A 23,071-nucleotide genomic window follows, 5' to 3' on the forward strand; every position below is an offset into this window, starting at 1 on the left:
TACTTGACAAACAATCCAGAGACCTGATTAAGTTTCCGTCCGTTGGCGTCCGGTTAAGATTTTAAGACCAGTTGGCATTTCCATTAACTCCAATACCGTTCATTCACTCAGTACATCACACAATTAGGTTACATAACACTATACTAACCCTAGATAAAAATTATAGCCCTTGGTTGACTTTTTTAATGTCTTTATTTTTTTCATTGCCTTTGACAGACATTATTTTACCAGTTTTTATGATGTGAAACCTAGCTAGTAGAATGATGTTTGTCGTGGTTGGAATGGGCCATATGGTATCGAATAATGAATTGATGGAACAATTGTAGTTAGATTTGCCCATCATTTGTATGGTGTCCAAACTTGGTATATATGAAGAGTTTATGTAGACCTTTCATGGGTTTTCGTTTTGGGCCATAGGGTCAATGTCAATGTTATTAAAAATAGAAAAAAATGGACAGTATTGAAAGGGATTATTTGGGGTTGAAATATTGCAACCAAACTTGGTATATAGGAATAGTTTATAGATACCTTTCATAGGATTGTGTTTGACGCTCCAAGAGTCATAGTCAAGATCAATGTCACATTTACTAAAATAGAAAATGGTTAGTACAGAATAACTTAAGTTAGGGTTGACATATTGTGACCAAACTCGGTTTATAGGAAAAGTTTATGGTGACCTTTCATGGGATTGTGTTTGGGGCCTCTAGGGTAAAGGTCACTGTTACTAAAAAACTAAACGAAAAGAAAAACGATTGGTACCGAATATTGCTACCAAACTTGGTACAAAGGAAGAGTGAATGGATACCTTTCGTGTGGTTGCATTTGGGGGCCCTAAAGTCAAGGTCACTGCTACCAAAAATAGATAACCGTCTGATACTGAATAACTTTTGCTTAGGGTTATCGTCGTTGTTCGTACGGACCGACAGGAGGGCGGCATCAAACTCGCCTATGGTATCGAATTATGAAGTAAGATTTGACATATAGTGATCAAACTTGGTATGTAAGAAGTGTTTATGGAAGACTTCCATTTCATTGCATTTGGTGTCCCTTGGGTCAATGTCAAGGTCACAAGAAGAAGAAACAGTAACAACTGACTTACACAACGAAGGCTAAACCTTTTTTCTGTTAGCAATACGTGGTTCGTCGCATTGCGGAGTTTCCTTTTACTTTTTAATTTGTCTTTTTGTTGCTTTAGACAGGCACATATTACATCATTATTGTTTTCATTTCTTAGTCAAAGAGTGGTATAGTCGTGCACCATGTCCTACGACAACTCTTGTTTAACTTTAATTCCTTATAAATATCATATGATCTTGATACAGAAAGTGACCAAATTAGGCAACCCAGTAGAGCACAGACCATCATGGGGCCCTTCCTTGATATGATTATAGCGGTAATTGATTTTTGAAAATCAACGATTAGCGCCGAAACTGGGGGAAAATGTCGGCTTTAGACAGTACTCGAGCATAGTTTTATCCGGAGGTTTTTTATATAGGATCTCTGTTTTATCCAAACACTAGATGTCAACAAGCTCACACTATTACTTGCCTCGTTTGCCTAACAACCAAGTATGTCTTCCCGTCACGCTAGGATCGCACCCCGTAAGGATTGTATCTTTGAGATGGACTTAATTTTTAACTACTGAATGAAATTGTAGAAATATGACTCGTCTGCTCTTAACGTTGTTTGATCTGTGGATAAAACTAAACAAATAATAAGAGCACCAAAGTTTGAGTCATGAGAGTTCACCGAACATTTAAGGCTAAAAAACGTGACATGGTGGTTTTCCTTTAGAAAACGGTGACTAATTGCATCCCGGTGCATCCTGGTGCATAGGTTTATAGCTTCTACCAAAGTATTTCTGTTTGACAATTTAAGGTGACGTGCTGGCTGATCCCCGCTTCCCACGTTGAGCCGCTAGTGTATTCCATATCTTGATTATCACCATAGGTTTCTTAATTTTCATTTGTAACAACGTGGAAACAGTGGTATGTGAATGTTTAAGCGTGTTTAAGGTATTCGACCCCTTGGTCTCGTCAAACACGATGTTTAATGGCAGATGCCTGACTACAACAAGTGATATTGGTTTAGATTGGGAAAGAGTAGTTTGGAAATTAAGAACATAATTTTAAAATGATTGAAACAAACAGAAGAATGAAAAACCAAAAAAGTATGTTTGCGCCATTTGAACTGAAATTGAGCACAAAATACGATAGTTAACGACAATTTATTCTAAAAAGGCTACTTGGTAATATTGGCTCAGTACCCTTTCTTTAATTTTCTTTCTGAATGATTCCAAATGACTCAACAATGAAATGATAAAGCATTAGTCAAAGCGATATTACTTTCAAACATTCAACATACTATTTGTACTTCATTCTTGGGCGGTAAGTGGATCAAAATTCAACTGATAATGGTTTACAACATACGGGTTTATTTTGATGATAATAATACAGGTGGATAAATATATCAAGACTGTCGCCAGCCTGATAACGCAGGGTTCATTCAACTGCTTCATTGAAATTGAATGATTCATCATTATCTCCTTATTTTAAAAGTACTTTTTGTACAATAGTAAACAATGTTTACATACATACTCATTGTAATAGTTTTATGCAGTGTACAACAGTGCACTGGTGGTGGTGGTAACAATGATGGTTACAATGACATGGTCGCTGAAGCTATGCAGGCGCTGTTACCAGCGCTGGGAAAAACGTTCGGAGTTAACAACTTAGTTGCCCCGTTGTTTCAAAATGACTCGAATGTTCTCACCCCACTGATCGGGAGCCTTGCCCTGCCGGCCTGGGACCACTCCCGAGAATGTAGCCAAGATCTATTGCTGCTTGTGGAGGACTTCAGGAGCGGGGAACCATGGACCCAGCAAGGTAGCACAATGATTTCTGACCTCTATCAGTTGAATTTACTTCCCGGCGTTTTTTTTATTTTATTACTAAAATGGGATTGGCGTTGACGACGCATTTTAATATAAGATATAATCTGATAAAATATTGGCTATTTCTGAACGCTTGACAGCAGAAAATATATCTCAATTAGAATTTCAATTACGTTTTTGTAGAAATACTACTTAATATACTATTTATTTAAAGCATATTAGAAAAATCTATGTATAATTAAACGGTAAAGGAACATTTAAAAACACATACAATACACAACGTATATATTCCTTTCTAAATCTTCTAAAAACAGTTTGACATATGAGCAATATTTTATAGTGTTTAGATATTCATGATTGTATGTTCAAATAACAACCTTCTTATTGGTCACGAATTAATTTGTTGAATATCATCAGACATTGCGGTAAGTCGCAATAAACTTGATGGTTTCTATTATTGCCTTCTTTGGTATTGAAATTGTTAACTAGAAGAACATCAGTAAAATATAACAATTATACTACAGATATTATGAACTGGGTTGACCCGATGGGTCTCAGAATGGCATTCCAATTCGAACAATATTTCACAATTGAAAGAACAAAAATGGCTAGTTTCATTCCGCCCAAACGTCTTAATTTGTAAAAAGAATAAAAGGAATACAATTTAAATACTTTTTGTGTCTCGTAATTGAACAACTAATATTTTGCTTTTTTTATCTTAGTTTGTACGTGTACTTGTACACATGGTTACATTGAAGCTGTTACTCCCGTAATTCGCTTTCATTTTGCCATTGAACATCACAACACACATATATATGTAACACTATAACGAAAGTGTTCATCTTTAAAAAGAGAGAAATTTAGGATATTTGTATAAAGGTAAAGAATTGGAGATTATGATGATTTTTTTAACTAAATATGACAAGTATTCACAACTGGTGGCTCCTTTAGTACAACGTTAAAAACTCTAGCTGGCTAAACTCCTGAGTCTTCATTCGAATTTAATTCAGGTTAAATTTCCTGGTATAGGAGGGATTTTTAATCAGCCAATATGCTACAAATAGATTTACTGATAATCACAGTCCATAGCAACTGTAACAGGTAGTACAAACTTTGTACGACCTGGCCTCTGTTTAACATAGATTTGCACTGGATTGGGTATGGACTTGGAGCCATTATCTCTTAAAAACAAAACTCTGTTATAACACAAAATAAATATTTCATACCTTTCCCTTAACCTAAAACAAATGAAATTTAAAGTGTTAAGGGTTAATATGTGCGCGTGGTCAAGAGGATTTCACTAAAAGGCGGACATACAATTGCAGTAAACATTTTGTTAGAGGAAAAGGACCTTTTGAGGATCATACAGACCCTACGCTTGCAACATATACTCATACATACTCATGAGTATATACTCATACATCAGAAATTTGAAAACTAAATGTAAATAAACTAGCCAGATAGATTATTTTTTTCAAAATAAAAATATTTTCGTTTTTTTTTTTGCTTAAATTTATAGAAACCTTATAACTGAATAAGTATTGATATTACATACTATTGTGGTATTAAATAAGAAACAATTTATTAGAACTATTGAAGGTGATTACAATATATTGAAGATTTTACGATAGGTTGATAAATATTCCGAAAACAGATAGGCCTTAAACACTAAGAGGTATCTGTATCAAAGAATACATTGAAGTTTCAAAGGCCCTCTTGCAGTATGACAAACAGCCATTCAACTCACCTTACTACAGAAACACTCAATATTCAGATTGATCAAGTCTTGCAGGTAATGTGCCATATACATGTGTGTATGCATATACATGATGACTTATATAATTAAGGAAGACCATTACGTGTGAACATTCTTACTCATGTGTTTCATTAATCCAAATTAAATTAAATTTAAATACAGCGACCAGCTGTGAACCTGATTCCACTCAAGAGAGTCCAAAAAAGAGATAGGGGAAACTACTGTAAAACAAAGATAATATATGTCGTATGAGCGGCTTCTAAATGATGTTAATCTTTTATTCTTTGTACACAAATAATGCAACTTTAAAATGTATTATGGGCATTCAAGTTCTGGTGCTATAACGTTTCTGTCGGATGTGGATAAAGGAAGCAAAAGTGACAGTGACATGGTCATAGCCCCACAGTTTGCGCACATCATAGAGCCTGGCGAATTAGTAATTGCTTATTTAAGATATCCTTCAGTAAAACAAAGTGCAATTGCACATTTTACCATTTTTAAACGGCATGCAGAGACATATTGAAATTAAATACATACGTATACACTATAACAAAACACAAGAATGTATTTAGTATCATATTTTAATATCTGTATTGACAACACATCGATGTATATATATATTTATTTGTACTATGTGTGTACCAGCTATGTTACACACTTTTTTGTATAAATCATGACATTGTGGACTGTTTTTCATTGATTCATTTAAAGTTCAACTAGCATAATCCGTCATCAACTGGCACAATGATGACCATGTCTTCCCCAGCTTTAATACAGGCACTGCATATGAAAAAAATAAATGCAATTAATTTCTTAATCATAAAACATTGAAACCTATTTTATATATTTAGTATCTGGTTAGATGTCATCTTTTCACAAATACACATTAGGACACACAGACAAGATCAGCTGTATGATAAGACAGAGAAAGTGTACCTGTTTCTGACCAACTAATCCATTTCATATGCATTTTACCTCAATTCTGGGCTAGAAACAATATTACAATATATTAAAGAATTCCAATGCAGCTGTTAGACTCAATCTTATATGTTGAACCTACAGCATACCATATTATCACAATATTATATGTTTTTTTTTAAATATAAACATATATACATAGATTGGATAATTTGCTTACCTGTTAATTAGTTCTGGTCTTTTCCCAGATGAAGTTAAACCTCAGCAGCACTGTGTCCACTACTTATCTCAACAACTGACTTCTGAGAGAAACTTTGCATCAGGAAGATTATTTCTAGTGAATGTTGCTGAAGAAACCTTATCAGAAGTAGCCATTGTTTACATTTTTTGTACTACCTTCCTGGAAATTGTGTACCACGTGGTACACATAGCAGAAAGCAATGACGTAGTTGTAAATCCCTCCTATATCAGACAGTCACCATTTGGCTTTTTTTTGTTTAACTTTGTTGATAAGCTGTTGAATTATGGTTGTGAAGTCTGGGGTAATTAATATTGTATTTAGTAAGAAAGAGTTCATTTGAAGTTTTGGAAAGATATCCTTGGTGTTAGAACCCAAACTCAAAACAACTTTATTTATAGAAAACTTAGTAGAACACCTTTTATTGCAAGAAGATATATAAATGTTATAAATTACTGGTTGAAAGGTTTACAATGTGATGAGGTTAAATATGTAAAAGCGGTTTATCAAATAATTTTTAAAGTTTGAAAAGGATTGCCAACCTGAAAATCAAGGGTAAATCGTGCAAGAAATATATATCATAATTATTGGGATTTCATGATTTATGGTTACCCAAAGTGTAGGTGAAATACACATATTTATATATATGAACTCAAAAAGAGATTGCAAAATGTATATATGCATAACCAGTAGCAGAACTTAATAATTCATCTAGAGCTAAAACGTATGTACTGTTTGCATACTTTAAGTTTCAATCCTACGAAAGTGATGTTAACATTATACAATTCAAAAAAGCTCCTACGAGATTAAGACTTTATTGACATAGACTAGACATTGAAGCCGGTACATACGCCTAACGTTATTCTTGTAAAAGAATGAACATGTCAACTATGTCACCGATGTCGCAGATGAATTTCATTTCTTGTTTGAATGTACTTTGATAAATGATTTAAGAAGGCAATTTATAAGTAGATATCATTGGATTAGACCAAAAATACAAACATTTATTGAATTGATAACAAATACTATGTGGAACGTTAGCTATGTTTATCCATAAAGCATTAATTACTCTTAGAAATAAGTCAATTAATCAATGTTTAATAACATAATAATATTATAATGCTAGTTCATCTCCTCACTGTATTACCTTGAATTTGTTTTACATGTGTTAAATGAGGGATAAAGGTAATGACTTCTTAGCAAGTACTTATTTTATTGATTTTTAATATGGCAATATTATGACTTTCGATATTTTGACATAATTGCACATATGTCATTAAGTTCCATTTGTTGTACATGTATGCTCAGTGGCGTTTAGCCGATTGAAAACGAACTAAATATACAGGTGCTAACACACATGTCAAATCAGTTTGTGAGAGCCTACTAATATACTCATGCTATAGATCACACATAAAAGCATGTAAGCATAATACCGGCTCGAGGTTCCCGTCGGTACAATGTACACGTACACACAGAAAGTAGTCCACACGCTATTTTGCATAGTGTTTCACAACCAATCCAATATGTAGTTTTTTGTCCAGTTTGGTTACATACTATAATAACATAAACAAATATTTAAACAATAAAATTGTTTGCTCAGTACTGGACGCATTCGGGAAGCCAGATAGCGGGATCATAAAGGGTCGGACTTGGTTCCCTGGTGGCTTCGATGAATGTCTGGATTTACACGCAGATGCCTATAACAACGCTACAGACACCATGCAGACGTTCCATGGACAATACTGCAGAATAGAAGTAGCAACTGGTCCTCCCCAAGCGGTATGCTCATTTCTATTGAACACTTTTAGGAAACGTTTATATATTATATATGTAATGGGAAAAGCATTTAGATAAACACCCACTGGAAATCAATTTCTAGCTAATGCGGAAATGATATTTTTCTGCAAACTAAATTCTCATTTAAATCGAAAACATTTGTAAACCGAATATTATCCGAACAATTTATGGTTTGTTTGAACTTACTTAATAAATGAACATATTTACCTGCAGAATCCAGATTTGGTGTCGAAATTGCGGATAGGTGTTTGTGTGTCTTCCCGTTGTATCGCCAAGGACATAGATATTCTCGTGAAAAGCAGTGGGTGCATCTATGGTTTATAGTCTCATGTTAACACCAGTTTGTATTTGTACATTCTTAAAGGTACATTCAACATACGATTTTTTGATATCAGGGACAGACATGAGAACAGCAGAGTAGCATTTTGTCATGTACTGTTGTTTTGGTTGAGGCTACGGTGTCCTACGTAGACATGACTATTCGTTGTTTGTCTCTTTGGCGGACTCCCGGTCTCGATGCCGTTTAACTAGCGATGTTTATTTATGTTACCTCAATTGTAAAGACATATGAAAGCTCATATAAATTATTCATTAAGTGGATGGAGCCCACAACTTCTAGGTTGAAAATCAGACACCTTTACCACTGGACCAGCCTCATTCTTTTCACATAGCTACTACGCTTATCAGCTACATGAATACACTTCACCAGCCAATTATATAAAGCCTTGATAAGTTGTCTTAAAGTATGTTGGCTAGTTTTCACATTTTAAGTGATTTGATTTGTTAAAAGTAATGAGTGGATAAATATTGGCCAATCAATAAACATTTTGGCTAACTTTGACCAAATCAAAGAATTCAAGTGTCAAACAATTGGCTGCTGTATATGGAACTGAATAATATATATTTTAGTTCAGATGGTGTTGTTCAATGGTACTAGTCGCTATGACGTCAACACCGTGTGTTACGAGGAAAGGCCACTTGCAAATGACGTCATTTGTGTCATGTAGGTTGATGTGTTATGTACCAGTCAATTGTACCCCCCCCCCCCAGGTCCGGAGAATAGCGGGGACTATGACTTGCTGTCCAGCCAAGCCCGGGTAAAATCCCCGCCCTGCGAGGACGAACTGCTGGTAAAATCCCTGCAAAATGCCCCCGCACCCCAGGGACCCTAGGTAAGGCCCATTCCCCGCTATTTTTGGCGCGAAGAAAAAAACAACCGCATTCACGTGGCCCTCCGGGGCCACATGGAAAGTAAAAACACGGCCCATTTCCCCGGCTATCCCCGGTATACCCCCGAACCTGGGCGGCCCGTGGCTACAAATGACTGGTGCATTAATTGCACTAATAAACAAAGGGTATATACCCTGACTCTCTCTCTATATATATTAAGCATTATACATAAAATTGAACTTGGTGAAGGTTCATGATCAATGTGATAAACAACATCGTTGTACACTTTAAAAGGACTCGCTAATGTTTTTAAATGAACTTTTTTGTATGGCTAATATACATGTATGTCAAAAAGTAGATCTGTCGATACCTGATTTTCAAATGGCTGCACTTAAGCCTGTAGTCCTGCTGTCTAAATCCTAAACACGATCGGAACGAATCAAATCATTTTTAAATAAGGCTTGGGTTTTCTTACAAAGAAATTTTAAATCTAAAACGTTTTCCACAGGAGTCACAGCTTAAAACAACGTCCTTTTAGTTTTATCCTCAGATAATGGTTAATACGTTTAACGTGCATATTCCGTTTTATTAATAATTTCCTGTGTGCATACTAGTCTTCGTTTACTTACAGCGTCGTCCTGTCCGTGCTTGTTGCGTTTGTTGTGTTCGGTACACTTTATGACATCACAGCAGTTCAAATGAAACTGAATGAACAGCCAAAAGAAAAGAACACTGCTGACATCAGTGGCAATGCTACTGTTAATCGAGTGGGGTTGAACGCCTACATCAACGGTGCGTACCAACCCGCAGGGGACACGGGAGACAAAGACAAGAACAACCCTGTACTCGAGATGATAGGAGAATCTTCTAGGACGGAAATCAAGCCTACACATGGTAACGCATCGAGATTATTTCTACCTTTAGTCATTTTATGTTTATATTAAGTATTGTTTTATTGTTTTAAATTTGGACAAAACTATTTGATTTTGCTGCATTATGTTATCATACGTCAATTATAATTTTGATTAGTATATACATCCGGTTATAATAAATTTATGATTTGAAGATTGCTTCAAATCTATTTTTTGCTACGACTTTATATGGGTTTTTTCAATTTTTTTTTGTTTTAATATGTTTTTAGTTTACTATAATAAGCGCTGTATTTCAGGAAGGAGTACCTTGGAGAAGATATGTCTGGCATTTTCTGCGTACAGTAACGGAGTGAAGATATTAAGTACGGAACAGGGGGCGGGTTCCCTAGGGGCTCTGCACGGTATCCGGTTCCTCAGTATGGCTTGGGTTATCCTGGGCCATACGTTAGTCTACTCGGGGACAGTGAGCGGTTAGTTCGATAACAAAGTTGAACACAAAAGTGACAAAACATGCTTTATGTATCCTATATATATATATATTAGACCTTTAATCAACAAATTATTGTAAGGCATAATCAGAAAATAATGATTTCGTCTTCACCCAGGAGACCAAAAGTTAGACCAATAACAATAACTGCTGTGCTGAACTCTTGGAAAATCACATAGCAGAGCATTTGTTATCACATGACAACTTCCATGAATTTTAATCATTGGTAATCATAATTTCCAAACTAAAACTTGACTTTGAATAGTTGTTATCATTAGTTCCATATCTAGAACTTGCCGATCATAACTTTATATTTCAGCAAATGTTTTGAGTTATTATAATGCCCAGCTGAAGAACCCTTCGTTCTGCGCCGTAATTTTTGCCGGTTTGTCTGTGGATAGTTTCTTCACCATTAGGTAAATCTCAGTCTTTTTAATATATATATATAATATTATATAAACAATAATTGTGTAATAGGATTAGAAAATCCCCTTGAACAATTAAACTATGGAAGCCTATGGACAATTTAGTATCCATACAGTGTTATCAAAGATGTATAGTTTTACATGTTTGTCAGCATACAATGACACATATAAAAGAAAATAATCTTATGGAGACATCATGCAGCCATTTGAGGCATTTTGTTACTGAATAATCACATCTGAGTTTGACAAAATGTTGACAAACTCGTAAGGCAAACTATGCGAAAAATCCTCTAAACGACTGACACGTTTGTGTCTATTTATTTTTTTACTTATAACATTTCAATAAGATAAGATAAGATAAGATTTTTTTTTTATTCCAATCATGGGTCATGTTATATGACATATAAATCACAGATTGCATAATGTAGGAAATAAATTGAAACAGTAAGGCAACATATTCAGTAAATGCAAATAAGGCTTCATTTTGATTTTTTAAAACAAAAAAAACATAAGCTTATTTGGAAAATTAATAAGCATTTTCCCCATTTCCTTGTTATGCCTTAAAGTAATGTAAATGTACTATTTAGATCCAGTATAAAAATTCTGATATTTAAATGTTTAAAACAGAAAAACGAGCCTGTTAATGTTCTTGACATATGCATATGATGTAACCGTATCAGGCTAATCTTAAGTATTATCAAACATTGTATCATTCTTATCTAACCTTGTCGCTATAATTCTGCCCAATCAACTACCAAATGTTGGTAACCGACCAATGGTCGTCACATAACCATAAAAGTCAACTGCCTCTCTGTAGTTATTCGATCCATGGTGGTCAACCGATCCATGGCGGTCAACTTCCCTATGTTGGTCAGCCGAAACATGGTGTTCAACTGTCCCATGGTGGTCAACCGATCAATGGCGGTCATCTTCCCTGTGGAGACTGCTCCATGGTGGCCAAATGCTTATTGATTGTCAACCGCTTCATAGTGGTCAACTGCCAGTGGTGGTCAACTGCTTCATGGTGGTCAAATGCTTTAAGGTGGTCAACTGCTTCATGGTGGTCAACTGCTTCATGGTGGTCAACTGCTTCATGGTAGTCAACCGTTTTATAGTGGTCAACTGCTCAATGGTGGTCAACTGCTTCATGGTGGTCAACTGCTTCATGGTGGTCAGCCGTTTCATGGTGGTCAACTGCTTTTTGGTGGTCAACTCTATCATAGTGGTCAAACGTTTAAGGTGGCCAGCCGTTTCATGGTGGTCAACTGCTTTTTGGTGGTCAACTCTTTTATAGTGGTCAACCGTTTCATAGTGGTCAACCGCTGCATGATGGTCAACCGATTTATGGAGAAGTCAACCGATTCATGGTTGTCAACCGATCAATGGTGGTCAATCGCTCCATGGTGGTCAATCGATCCACGGTGGTCAACCGCTCCATGTCGGTCAACTGCACTGCTTCATGATGGCCACCTGCTCTATAACGGTCAACTGCTTCGTGGTGGTCAACTGCTTTGTGGTGGCCATTCGCTCCATAGCGGTCAACCGACCCCATGTCAGTAAACTGCTTTATGGTGGCCATCTGCTCCATAACGGTCAGTTGCTCCATCATAATCAACCGTTTCATGTTGCTCAACTGCTTCAAGGTGATTACAATCCCTTCATGATAGTCAATCCCCCAATGCTGATCAACCGCTCCATAGTGGTCAGCCACAACATAGTCAACTGCTTCATGGTGGTCAATCCCTCCTTGATAGTATATTCCCCAATGTTGGTCAACCGCTCCATAGCGAGCAGCCGCTCCATGGTCAACTTCGTCATGGTGGTCAATACCTCCTTGGAAGTAAATCCTCCAATGTTGGTCGACCGCTTCATAGCGGTCAGCCGCTCTATGCCAACTTCATCATGGTGGTCAACCCCTCCTTGGTAGTCAATCCCCCAATGTTGGTCAACCGCTCCATATCGGTTAGCCACACCATGGTCAACTTCTTCATGGTGGTCAACCCCTCCTTGGAAGTCAATCCACCAATGTTGGTCAACAGCTCCAAAGCGGTCAGCCGCTCTATGGTCAACTTCTCCATGGTAGTTAATCCCCCAATGTTGATCAACCGCTCAATGTTGGTCAACCGCTCCCTGGTGGTCAACCGCTTCATGTTGGTCAACCGCTCCGTGGTGGTCAACCGCTTCATGTTGGTCAACCGCTCCATGGTAGTCAATTCCTCATTGTTGGTCAAGCGCTTCATGATAACAGGTTTACAAGCGGGCTATTGTGCAATAAATTTATTTTCATTGCCATAAGTTAGAGTGCACAATTATGCCTGTAAAAGGTTTCTTTCTGTACCTCTATTTACATGTAATGGTCCAATTTTAGGAGACTGTGGTCGATTCCCGTTGTATATTTTTTCTTGTAAGCGTGTTACTGTGACATCATTAATGTTCGTGGGGCATTAATGTTCGTTGTTTTCGTGGGTTTGGTGATCCACGAATTCAAGAACCCACGAAATAAAGACCCTTTATTCACTTTTTCAATTGCCATGTTTTGTACATACTCTAGTTTATTCGTACCAGTACACAGCGTAATATCCGTCTCGCTGTATATCTTACTATAATTGTTTTGTTAATATATTATATCTGCTTTTAACAAATTATAAACAAAATAATTTAAATGTGTTTTTATGAACCAAATGACAGAAGCACGTGCCTAAACGTGTGTTGTTTATGAAAATTTCCAGGTTTACAAGATGCGAGTGATGAGTGTCGGTTTTCGATTTTTTTCTTTAATGAAATAATTAATCGATTACATTGGATGCTACTGAGCACCCAACGTGACAATGTACGAAACAACGTGCTCATAATACGTCTAAGCTCTACTTAAATACTCATCTTAATAAAAAGAAACAAGACAAAATGCTTTCACCCGACGTGTTATTGTAATACCGGCATGGTCGAGATACAAATAGTAATGTATACATGTATATATGTGTTATACAGAAATATATATGATCAACAATTGAGCTAGTTACCAAACAAAAAAATATATTCAGCTGTGACTCGAATCGCCCACGCAAAACTAGAGATAAAAATGGCCTTTTTGAAAAAGTCACTCTGGAAACGTGTGCCCGTTTGTCCCTTTTGCCGGTAAAAGGTTTCAAGTCACCATGTCGGGCCTCACTTGCTGAATATGTTAACAATATGACTGATAAACTAACTATCTGACAAAAACAATTATTGTTTAAATGTTTTGTATCAAAAATACATCAATAAAAATATTACTTTTTTTTTTTTTGGAAAAAAATTGATGTGCACTGTAAGCAATCGTCCGGTAGAATGAACAATATCCAATATATTTCCTGCACGAAAACCTCGTGCATACAACTAATCTTTATAATACTGTACCGCATAAGACAATATTTTCTTCGCTATTCTACGAAACGCTTGAAAATTCAATTATTAAACAAAAACGTGTGAATAAATATTGAAATGATTTGATATGAAATAAGATGATATTCAAAAGTGATTGAATTTGTTAACATCAGCTATCTTTTGGGATTGCTTACTCAAATATACGGACCATCACGGTGTTTCCACAGTTTGAAAAATTCTTAATTGGCATTCAATGGCTTCGCCTATCCGTATTTATGATCAGGGTACATCTTCTTTTATGACTTTAATTTCCAATTAAATTGACATGGGTATATGCACTAATTGGCTTGGCGTACCACTTTAACGAGTGTCATAAGCAGAGTGACGTAGAGGCCGGAAATCACGGGCCAGTGCGTGGAGATAATGCAGACGATCAAGGACGATCGCAGTTTCAAGTACCCACGAAATTGTTATTTTTCGGCAAACCACGAAATTTCATGCCTACGAATATAAATGATTTCACAGTGTATGCTATTGGTTAAAAATTTTAAGTATGCCAAAACATAGTTATGTGTCCAAATGTTATGCGATGTTGAAATCTTTGGATACTGTTGGTTCTGTGAATTGGGTTATCCACTTAAGAAAACATTTATTTTCAAATGGCTTTGGTTATGTTTGGGAAGCCCAGTGTATTACCAATAAAACAATTTTTATGGCAACATACTTACAACGACTTAAAGATCAATATGTTCAGTCATGGCGTAGAAGTTGTATAAATAGTGCCAAATTGCAAGCTTATATCGGCTTTAAAACCAATTTTTAGACCGAAGCGTATGTAAATATTCTTTGTGTTAATATAATTAAGTTTAATATATTGATGTCTTGTCATATTGAAAATGTTGTGAAAAAAACTGCTCACTATTTATACTCAGCTTTTGAAAAGAGAAATTCACTTTTCCAGGAATAAACATTACATACTTGTTTCCAGTTTTGACTGTTAGTACATCGTATTGTATTTATAAGTTATCAATGTCATTGTATCAAAATGTACTTTTTCTTGTTTTGACAGAAACAATTATTTTATCCATGCTCACTAATTTGCACAAGTAGTTTTCATGTATGTATGGTGTGATGTTTGCATGGGCTGGTGGCCTTCTAGCAAATAAACTGTTTGTTTGTTTGTTTGTTTGTTTGCTTCCATTTCGTATGGAAATGAGGAAAACTCCTTGATAAGGGTTCATTTGTAATTAATTAAACCATATTTAATTTCAAATTGCAACCATCAGGACAAACAATCATGATCCATGCAATCATTGCAGCGGTGTCCTGGTGGCCTACCTGGCGTTACGGGAGTTAAAGAAAGTGGGCGGGGCTAAAAGACTCAACTGGTTCATTTTCTACTTTCATAGATTCTGGAGGTAAGAGTGCGCTCAAAGTAGTATAATTACCCGGCGTAATATTTTCCTTAACTTTTTTTCTTGACTATATATTTTTAAGTAAAACCGTGAAGTATTAAAAATCTAAATATGAGCTATGACATATGAAGTAGTACCCGACAAATTGACTGTATATTGGAAATTTGATGAAGATACAAACACGAACGCTTTTGTCCTTATCACTAAATAATAAAGGGGTGAACTATTATTATAGCCACAGAATATGAGAAGTACTGTTCTTTTATGCTTTTCGGTGAAATATCGTTTTACTTCCTTATTTTCGCTTCTCCTTTAGATTTTGGTCCCCATATTGCTGAATAATAGTAACGTAGCGTTCACTGTGCCGGGTTGCACATGTTTAAATGTCGTGGCAACGTTATGTTGATCACGTGGTTTACAAATTAGCACCATTTATGATGTCATTTTTGTTGAATTTCATTATGAGATCTAAATGTATTTCAATTATATTGCAATAATTTTTTTTTCACACGTGGCTGATTCATTCGTAAAATAATGCCTTCTGTGATCTCTCGGTGCAATGAATAGTTCGATCTTACGCAGAGTTTTAACACATATCCTCTGTTTATTATTACTACATACGTTATATTTTTGATTACACAAATGGATTTTAACACAACCTTAATTTGCTTACATTCACCCAAGGTTGACCCCGCCCTACATGTTGGTCATCATGGTCGGTACTGTCCTTCTGCCATATGCCATATCCGGTCCTTTCTGGCCAGAGGGAGATTTATCGTTCATGGCAGCTTGCCGGAAAAACTGGTGGACTAATCTTCTCTATGTCAACAACTATGTCAACGTCGAAGAGAATGTAAGATCAAGAAATGTTTCTGAAATAAGGTAATCCATCCATCATTAATACAAAAATGTTACTGGTGAAGTTTCATTTAAAATTTCTAAATGTTCAGTATGAATAGTTTTCACGGAGATGCTTTTTCTTCCACCTCAGATAAGTAGATCGAAAAAGTTGGCCATGCTGGAAATCCTAATCTTGGCCATGGGCAAAGATAAACCAAGTACCCGTATGGAACTCCTTTTTTATTGCTATTACACAATTATCTTCTTTGTTGAAGACCGTCGTCATCGGTCACCGTTACATCATGGTAACCTTGTCTTGTGACAATATTTAAATTCCAAATTAATTATTTTGCGCTTCAAATAGGACCAAAAAAAAAAAGGTTTTCGCGCTGCTTGCAAGAAATAATAATGCACTCTCTTCAAACCTATTTAAGAAACGATTTGACTATTTCCATAAGCTAAATCTCTGCGCGCATATCCATGACAACCACGAATTATCACATATCCATACGCATTTTTTTTCCACTACACATACAACAAACTTTGTGGGAAGCATAGGATTGCGTTCTCTTATCCGCTTCATAAGGGTTTTAACGTAACTTGAGCTCAAAAACAGTCTTGAGTATTAATTTCAGTGATTGAGCCATCCACACCTAATAAAGGTTGTTGTTGCAATTTCAAGCACATGTTCTAAGCTTCAATGGGATTTGCAAATCCTATCTTTTCATAGTCCTCTCTGTCTGTACGTGGTAGAGAATATAACGGCAGCGTCGTTCCGACTGCCAAATTCTTTTATACAAATTCTTAGTTGGTCAATATAGGAACGCATTTTGCATAATTACCAAAACCTCCTTTAAATAGTGCGGAATAAATTTGTGTACGTGATACGTTTTGTCGGAACTCTCGATTCAACCCCATAGCAGTGACACGCCCGATTTCGTCTGTCCTTAACTGCACCCTTCTCTGCCATGCCGGCCTCTATCCCATTCATTCACGTTTCATAGTGCATACATAAACATTGTAAATAACGGATTGAGGTCTTCGTTTGCTCAAAGGAGTGGCAGATTGTCTCCTACATGGCCAGTTTAAATGATTAAACGTATATCATATATGTACTACCTTATTCGTATGTTTCTACAGTGAACATCCCCTGATAATGTTTAATGTATGTATTTATTCATTTGTTCATTATTTTGAATTTAATGTTGTTTATACCACCGTTTTGAAGAGTATCTTTCATTTGAATTTCAGTGTATGGGATGGTCGTGGTACCTGGCAAATGACATGCAGTTTTACATCATCAGTCCTCTGATACTCTTGCCATTGTTCTAGTAAGCAAACTTAAGTTAATACTGATGGTATATAAAACATTACTTAAAGATAATACATACTCTAGTATGCAAGATTACTCCATCTTGCCAAAGCGTTTATTCAATATTTAATACTTTATTTTACTAGAATCATTTGAAATGTAATAATTCGTAAAGGAAACAATGTTTTCGCTGAATTCGTAGCTTTATTGCAGGTAATTATTGTAGGTATTATTACGTACTTGAGTTCGTTTTGTTGCTGAAAAAATAGTAACTTGTCTCTTGTTGTACTGTTGCTGTTGCGTTCATTTCTGTTTGTCTGAGACGTTGTCAGTAACGAGATTGTTTGCGGTAATACATCTGTTGCTGTACTGTTGCCGTTGCACTCTTGACTTTGTGTTAACATCTGTCTTTTGCAAATACGAGTTTCTTGCAGTAATCTATATGTTGTTGTTTCGTTGCTGTTGCGCTCATAAATGTGTGTTTGTGAATTTTGTAGTAATATGTTGTTGCAATTCTGTTTCTGGAATGTGTACATAGTTATTACGTGTTACTTCATGTGTTTCAGACACGTGTTGCATGAATATGTCTTTTTACATGATCTATACTTATAATCACAGTATTTGTTTTGTTGCGTTATGTTAGTAATATGCTTATATCGCAGTAACATTTTTGCTGGAGCAGCGTGTGGCCTAGTGCTCTTGGCCGCCTCCATTACCGCCACCTGGATAATTTCCTCCAAGCACGAATACTCGGCTCAGGCCAATTATCCTTATGCACCATATCCGTGAGTACACTCGCAACTTACTTCGGTAATTTCCGTATTAGTTCGGATATCTTCTCTAGAAGATTCCCTTAAAAGATAACCAGCTACTCTGGATTGTTTGTTTAGCTATCTAATGTCTTCGAAATTTTGGTGTATACTACCCAATTAACAATAATTGTTCATTACGCAGCTCAGTTTAAACGACATACGCATTGATAAGTCCTTATATGGTATGTTATGTACCGTAAGCCAGGGGCGTAGTTTGGCCTTAAATGATTTTTATGCGGATTTCTATATTTCTGAAATTTCTAGATGGATGGAGATTTATTTTGATGGGTATTTCCTACCGAAATATGTATTCACCATGACGCGGATTTCTTTTCAGGTCACATTATAAGAACATGAAATTTATATCTTTGGCATTTTATTCAAGTTTTGGAAAGAAAGTTTATGTCGCTGCCTACATGGTCGGCATAAAGTTTCGATCCTGTAAGTGTTTGTCAACTTTAAGAATGCTGAACTTGTTCCCATTGCCGTGAGAAGCGCATGTGGTTTTTATGTTATCATTTTATGTCTGGGTAAAATGTACAAGCGGCTAGAGGCATATTAGTTTCGATCACACGAAACTTATCCATTGTATAATGTCAAAGCGGCCAATAATGCCCGACATGTTTTTATTTGTCATAGAAGAATGATAGCTTTTCAATGGTCTATACAATTGATCCTATATAGTGTTAAGGCACCGCGTGGGATAGAAATCATCATGTAATAGCTCTGGTTTGTTTGTGTTATAGAAAGGATGGCGATTATGGCAAGACTCTGTACACTCCTAGTTACGCTCGCATTTGCCCTTATATTATTGGCCTTTTTGTTGGGTACATTCTCTATAGGACACGCTGCAAAATACGGATTCCAAAGGTATGTTAGTAAGATTGAATGCACCTATATATCATTTATATATGTGCAAATTACGTATTGCAATTGAAATTTAAGCAACGACATTCTGAAATAATATCTTAATGTGGTACAAATATACCTTTCTATCCATTGTTCCGCTGTGATTTATTTAGTCTGGCTTTTATCCCTTCCAGACCATAAACATCCTCGGCTGGTTTCTGAGTTTAGCTGTGTTCTGCACAGTTACCTACTCACTATACACAGACAAGCGCAGTCACATACTGAGCTTACATGAATCTGCGGCGTATTTCAGCCTTCATAGGACGGGCTGGGGCCTGGCCATGGCCTGGGTCATTGTGGCCTGCTGTACTGGATATGGGGGTATACCATAACCAACTATAGGATTCTTTATAGTTAAACGTTTATGTATATATACCCGCATATCAAGTATGATGGTATTCGGTAAATAAATAGGCGAATTCTTCCAAATCTTTTCAAAAACACAGCTAAAGGTTGATTCTTCCAAGCAGTCGAATATGTCCTATTCGATGTAACATTACATTTTGTTAGTCTTTGAGATGTACTAGTAATCAATATAATTATGCTAACACTATTATTGTATCAGTAACATTTTGAAAGCTGATGAAATATATGGTATGTTTTTTTTAGGCTGGATAAACGAGTTGTTGTCGTGGCGCGGGTTCATTCCACTAAGTCGCCTAACCTACTGTGCCTACCTTATACACCCTCTCGTTATGTTGACCTTCTACATGAACAGACGACAGCTCACATACTTCACACAATTTGAACTGGTACGTCAATTGCAAGAATGAAATACAAAGCGTAATTTTGAACACTATAAACTAACTTCAAGATAAACGAATAACAGTATTTGATGTTGCACCTGGTCTTTGCATCATTTATTTGTTTCAAGTACACTATTTAATGACAATTATGACGTATCATGCAGGTTTCCAGCATAAAAATCAATTTGCCTTCTGTTTGTTAGGTTGCGAGTCACTGGGTTGTAAAAAGAACATTGATATGGATGTCAATGTATAATAAAACAAGGTTATCTACTTTCTATTCCGTCGGAATAATTTAAATGAGTTTATGATTCTTGAAAATAGAACATGGCTTATCTGACATAAGCTATATTCAATTTATACTCAAGCGTGATAAAGGAAACACTGCCAATGGCCCTGATGTACATCGGCATTGACAATGTCTTACTTGTCATGACTGTCAATGAGTAGTTAGCACAATACTGTTATCTTCATATTTTTGGACATTTTGTCTGGATCATAATTTTGAAAGCGTATTCATGTATACAGCGCAATCTGAAAACGCTTTCCTTTTCAGGTCTACCTTTTTGTTGGACACCTGACGATGTCTTACGGCCTCAGTTTCATCGTGTCACTCGTGTTTGAGGCACCAATGATGGGGCTGGAGAAGGCAGTCTTAAGGAAACGAAAATAAACCACGGAACTGAATACCTTTCAAATGAAATAACCTTTTATGATTATTTTATAAAGCAGAGCATTTTTTTTCACCAATTAAAAAGCAACAACAACATGCTTTTAACTATATGGAACATAATGTTCTGAAGATTGTCAATTGGCTCATTATCGTTACTATTTATTCCTAAGTGTCGTTAATGGTATTTTTATAAAGTTATTTGCTTTCAATATCATTTGCGGTATAAAATAGTATTTGCAGACAATTTGGAAGAGAAGTGCTAATTGGACAAGTAGTAGCCCTAGACTACCTTATCCGCCATCAAAATAAAAACAAGTGTTTGCTACAGAAAAGAGAAAGTCATAAGAATTTGTCCCAGACAGAACAATAGGTATAAACAAAATTTCTTTGCGCTCCATATCTTCGCATCTTTCCTCGTTGAACACAAAGGCCACACAACTGAATCTTTCGCATACAGATCTGCAATGTATGGATCATAGTGTCGACACTTATCAGTCTTGCAGGCCTTAATGTTTTGTATGGTTTCATGCCTTATTAAACAATTCAAAATATCATTAGAATAATTTGTATTCGGATGCGTTGAATATATTAAATGAGCTTATACAAGTCGACAATCAAACTCATTATTTTTGTTTATTATTAGGAATAATTCAAAAAATTAGTTGCATTTCTTGTGATATTTAAATGACCAGCTGATCATCGGGCATCTTCAAAATTCATCTTTCAATGGCCCTGTTCCCGTTCAACATATAGGATGGGAACATGAGGTGTCACAGACATGTTTTGATTTCGAATCGAGTAAAGTGTCCAAGCGCCTAGAGACATATCAGTGTTGAATTTTGACGAATGACCAATGCTCTTCAGGCTTAACATTGAGTTAAATTTTGACCTTCTGACATGGTTCTTGTACGCGACGCTCTGGTATCTCAAAATTCCTAAATTCTTCCACAAATTTTAAGACTATGTATTGAATCTTTTGACAAAATAATGTCTGAATTGATTGAAACAGTAGCAGACAGAACTGCAGATGTAGCATTGGTCGTAATTGGTTGCATTGCAGTTGGTGCAAAAATTGATGTTTCCATATGAAGTCCTTGCAGAGATGTCAATGTCCGTTCAAATACTAATCGATTGACAGTTTTTCCACTACACAGTGGCATCCCCTTGTATATTCGCGTTGACATGGGATCCCCTTGTAGATTCGCGTTGACAAAATCCGGAAGTAAAATTTTTAAAATCGACGCATCCGAAAAGTACGTGCGGGCATAAAAAAGAAAAAAGTCGACGAACAAAAGATTCATTTGTTGTCGTCTTGTAGAGTTATACTTAGAACATCAAGAGAGTTGAGTGCCCTCCATCATCGCTTAGGCGCGTGTATGTAACGTTAGCGTAGCGTAGAAAATATCACATGTAAGAATTGAAGGTGCGTTTCCAGTCTGTTATGCAAGTATAAGGATTAAGATTTTAATTTTGAAATATTAAATTTTCGATCGGAACGCGATCACTGTGGAATACATCGCTGTAAAATATTGAAGCATTTTTGTGTGTGTATTGGGGAGGAGTCGTTGTTGATGCATATAAATCTTATGCTTTTTCTATTTTTTTTGTTCAGTCATCGACGCGTTTGAACCAATTCAACGTGTATCAAAATGCTGACTCCTTTCAATTTCATCCGGGTGTTTTGATTAGCATTTAGCTTATACAATATGATCTATGTTTGAGATGTATGGAGAGAATTCAAGCAAGTTCATAAACGTGCATACATTTGTCTTCTTCATTTAAAATTAATTGGAATAAAGAACAACACTTACGAAGGTTAAGAACCAATGTTAGGGTGAGAAGAAATGATCAACACTGAATGACTTTTGTTTGTAAAAATTCATTGATTGTTTTGAAAACTAGAAATATGTAAATAAGAATTTACCTACTATCGAGGAATTTAGAAAGGTAAAAGTTCAAAATATTGTTCAAAGTTATAGCATAGTGCTGTTTTCCTGCGTCCGAAAAACAACGGTTTCATGGTAAACAGAGGTATGTGACATGTGAATTTTATATCATTTATGTCAATTTTAGAAAAAAAAGCAGACGCGAAAATTTGGAGAAGGAGTGCAGATTGAACAATGAGCAATCTCAGACTACCATTTTCCCTACCGCAATAAGTAAATAAGTGTTAAAAGAATATGAAGTGATAAGAATATGCTCCAGACTAAACAATAGGTATAAACATGAACAAATAGCAACACTACTAAAATAACAAAGACAGAGTTATGGTTCTCTTGCATTGCACTCCTATTTAATGATATCTCTCTGTGTATGATGTGTGCAGTCCTTACATCGAAGATTTTAAGAGACAAGCTTCGAAGGCATTTTAAGTATTGAACTAAAGGAAGGGCAAAAACTCAAAGACAGTGGTATGATTCCTATGCATGCATTTTACGCAATAGGATA

General features: G+C 35.9%; 1 protein-coding gene across 1 annotated transcript; it reads left to right on the forward strand.

The window, feature by feature from the left end:
- The first annotated feature begins 2,539 nt into the window (after positions 1–2,539).
- Positions 2,540–20,717, forward strand: LOC128242981 (nose resistant to fluoxetine protein 6-like). The gene is made up of 15 exons (XM_052960439.1): positions 2,540–2,885; positions 7,406–7,584; positions 7,816–7,903; positions 8,512–8,605; positions 9,404–9,666; positions 9,941–10,114; positions 10,451–10,547; positions 15,236–15,334; positions 16,016–16,184; positions 17,423–17,502; positions 18,146–18,268; positions 19,042–19,165; positions 19,339–19,525; positions 19,814–19,956; positions 20,507–20,717. Exons 1-15 carry the CDS (start codon positions 2,582–2,584, stop codon positions 20,621–20,623), a joined length of 2,241 nt encoding a protein of 746 aa, XP_052816399.1. The 5' UTR covers positions 2,540–2,581; the 3' UTR covers positions 20,624–20,717.
- Positions 20,718–23,071: the final 2,354 nt, after the last annotated feature.

The sequence above is a fragment of the Mya arenaria genome, chromosome 8 (genome assembly GCF_026914265.1).
Source record: "Mya arenaria isolate MELC-2E11 chromosome 8, ASM2691426v1".
Lineage (NCBI taxonomy): Eukaryota > Metazoa > Mollusca > Bivalvia > Myida > Myidae > Mya > Mya arenaria.

What these genes read in the sequence shown, in the direction of transcription:
- LOC128242981 (XM_052960439.1), top strand. Translation starts at nt 2,582, where the DNA reads ATGTTTACATACATACTCATTGTAATAGTTTTATGCAGTGTACAACAG. An exon ending in AGATATTCTCGTGAAAAGCA is followed by an intron (nt 7,904 to 8,511) that starts GTGGGTGCATCT and finishes TATATATTTTAG; the next exon opens with TTCAGATGGTGTTGTTCAAT. An exon ending in CTGCTGTACTGGATATGGGG is followed by an intron (nt 19,526 to 19,813) that starts GTATACCATAAC and finishes TGTTTTTTTTAG; the next exon opens with GCTGGATAAACGAGTTGTTG.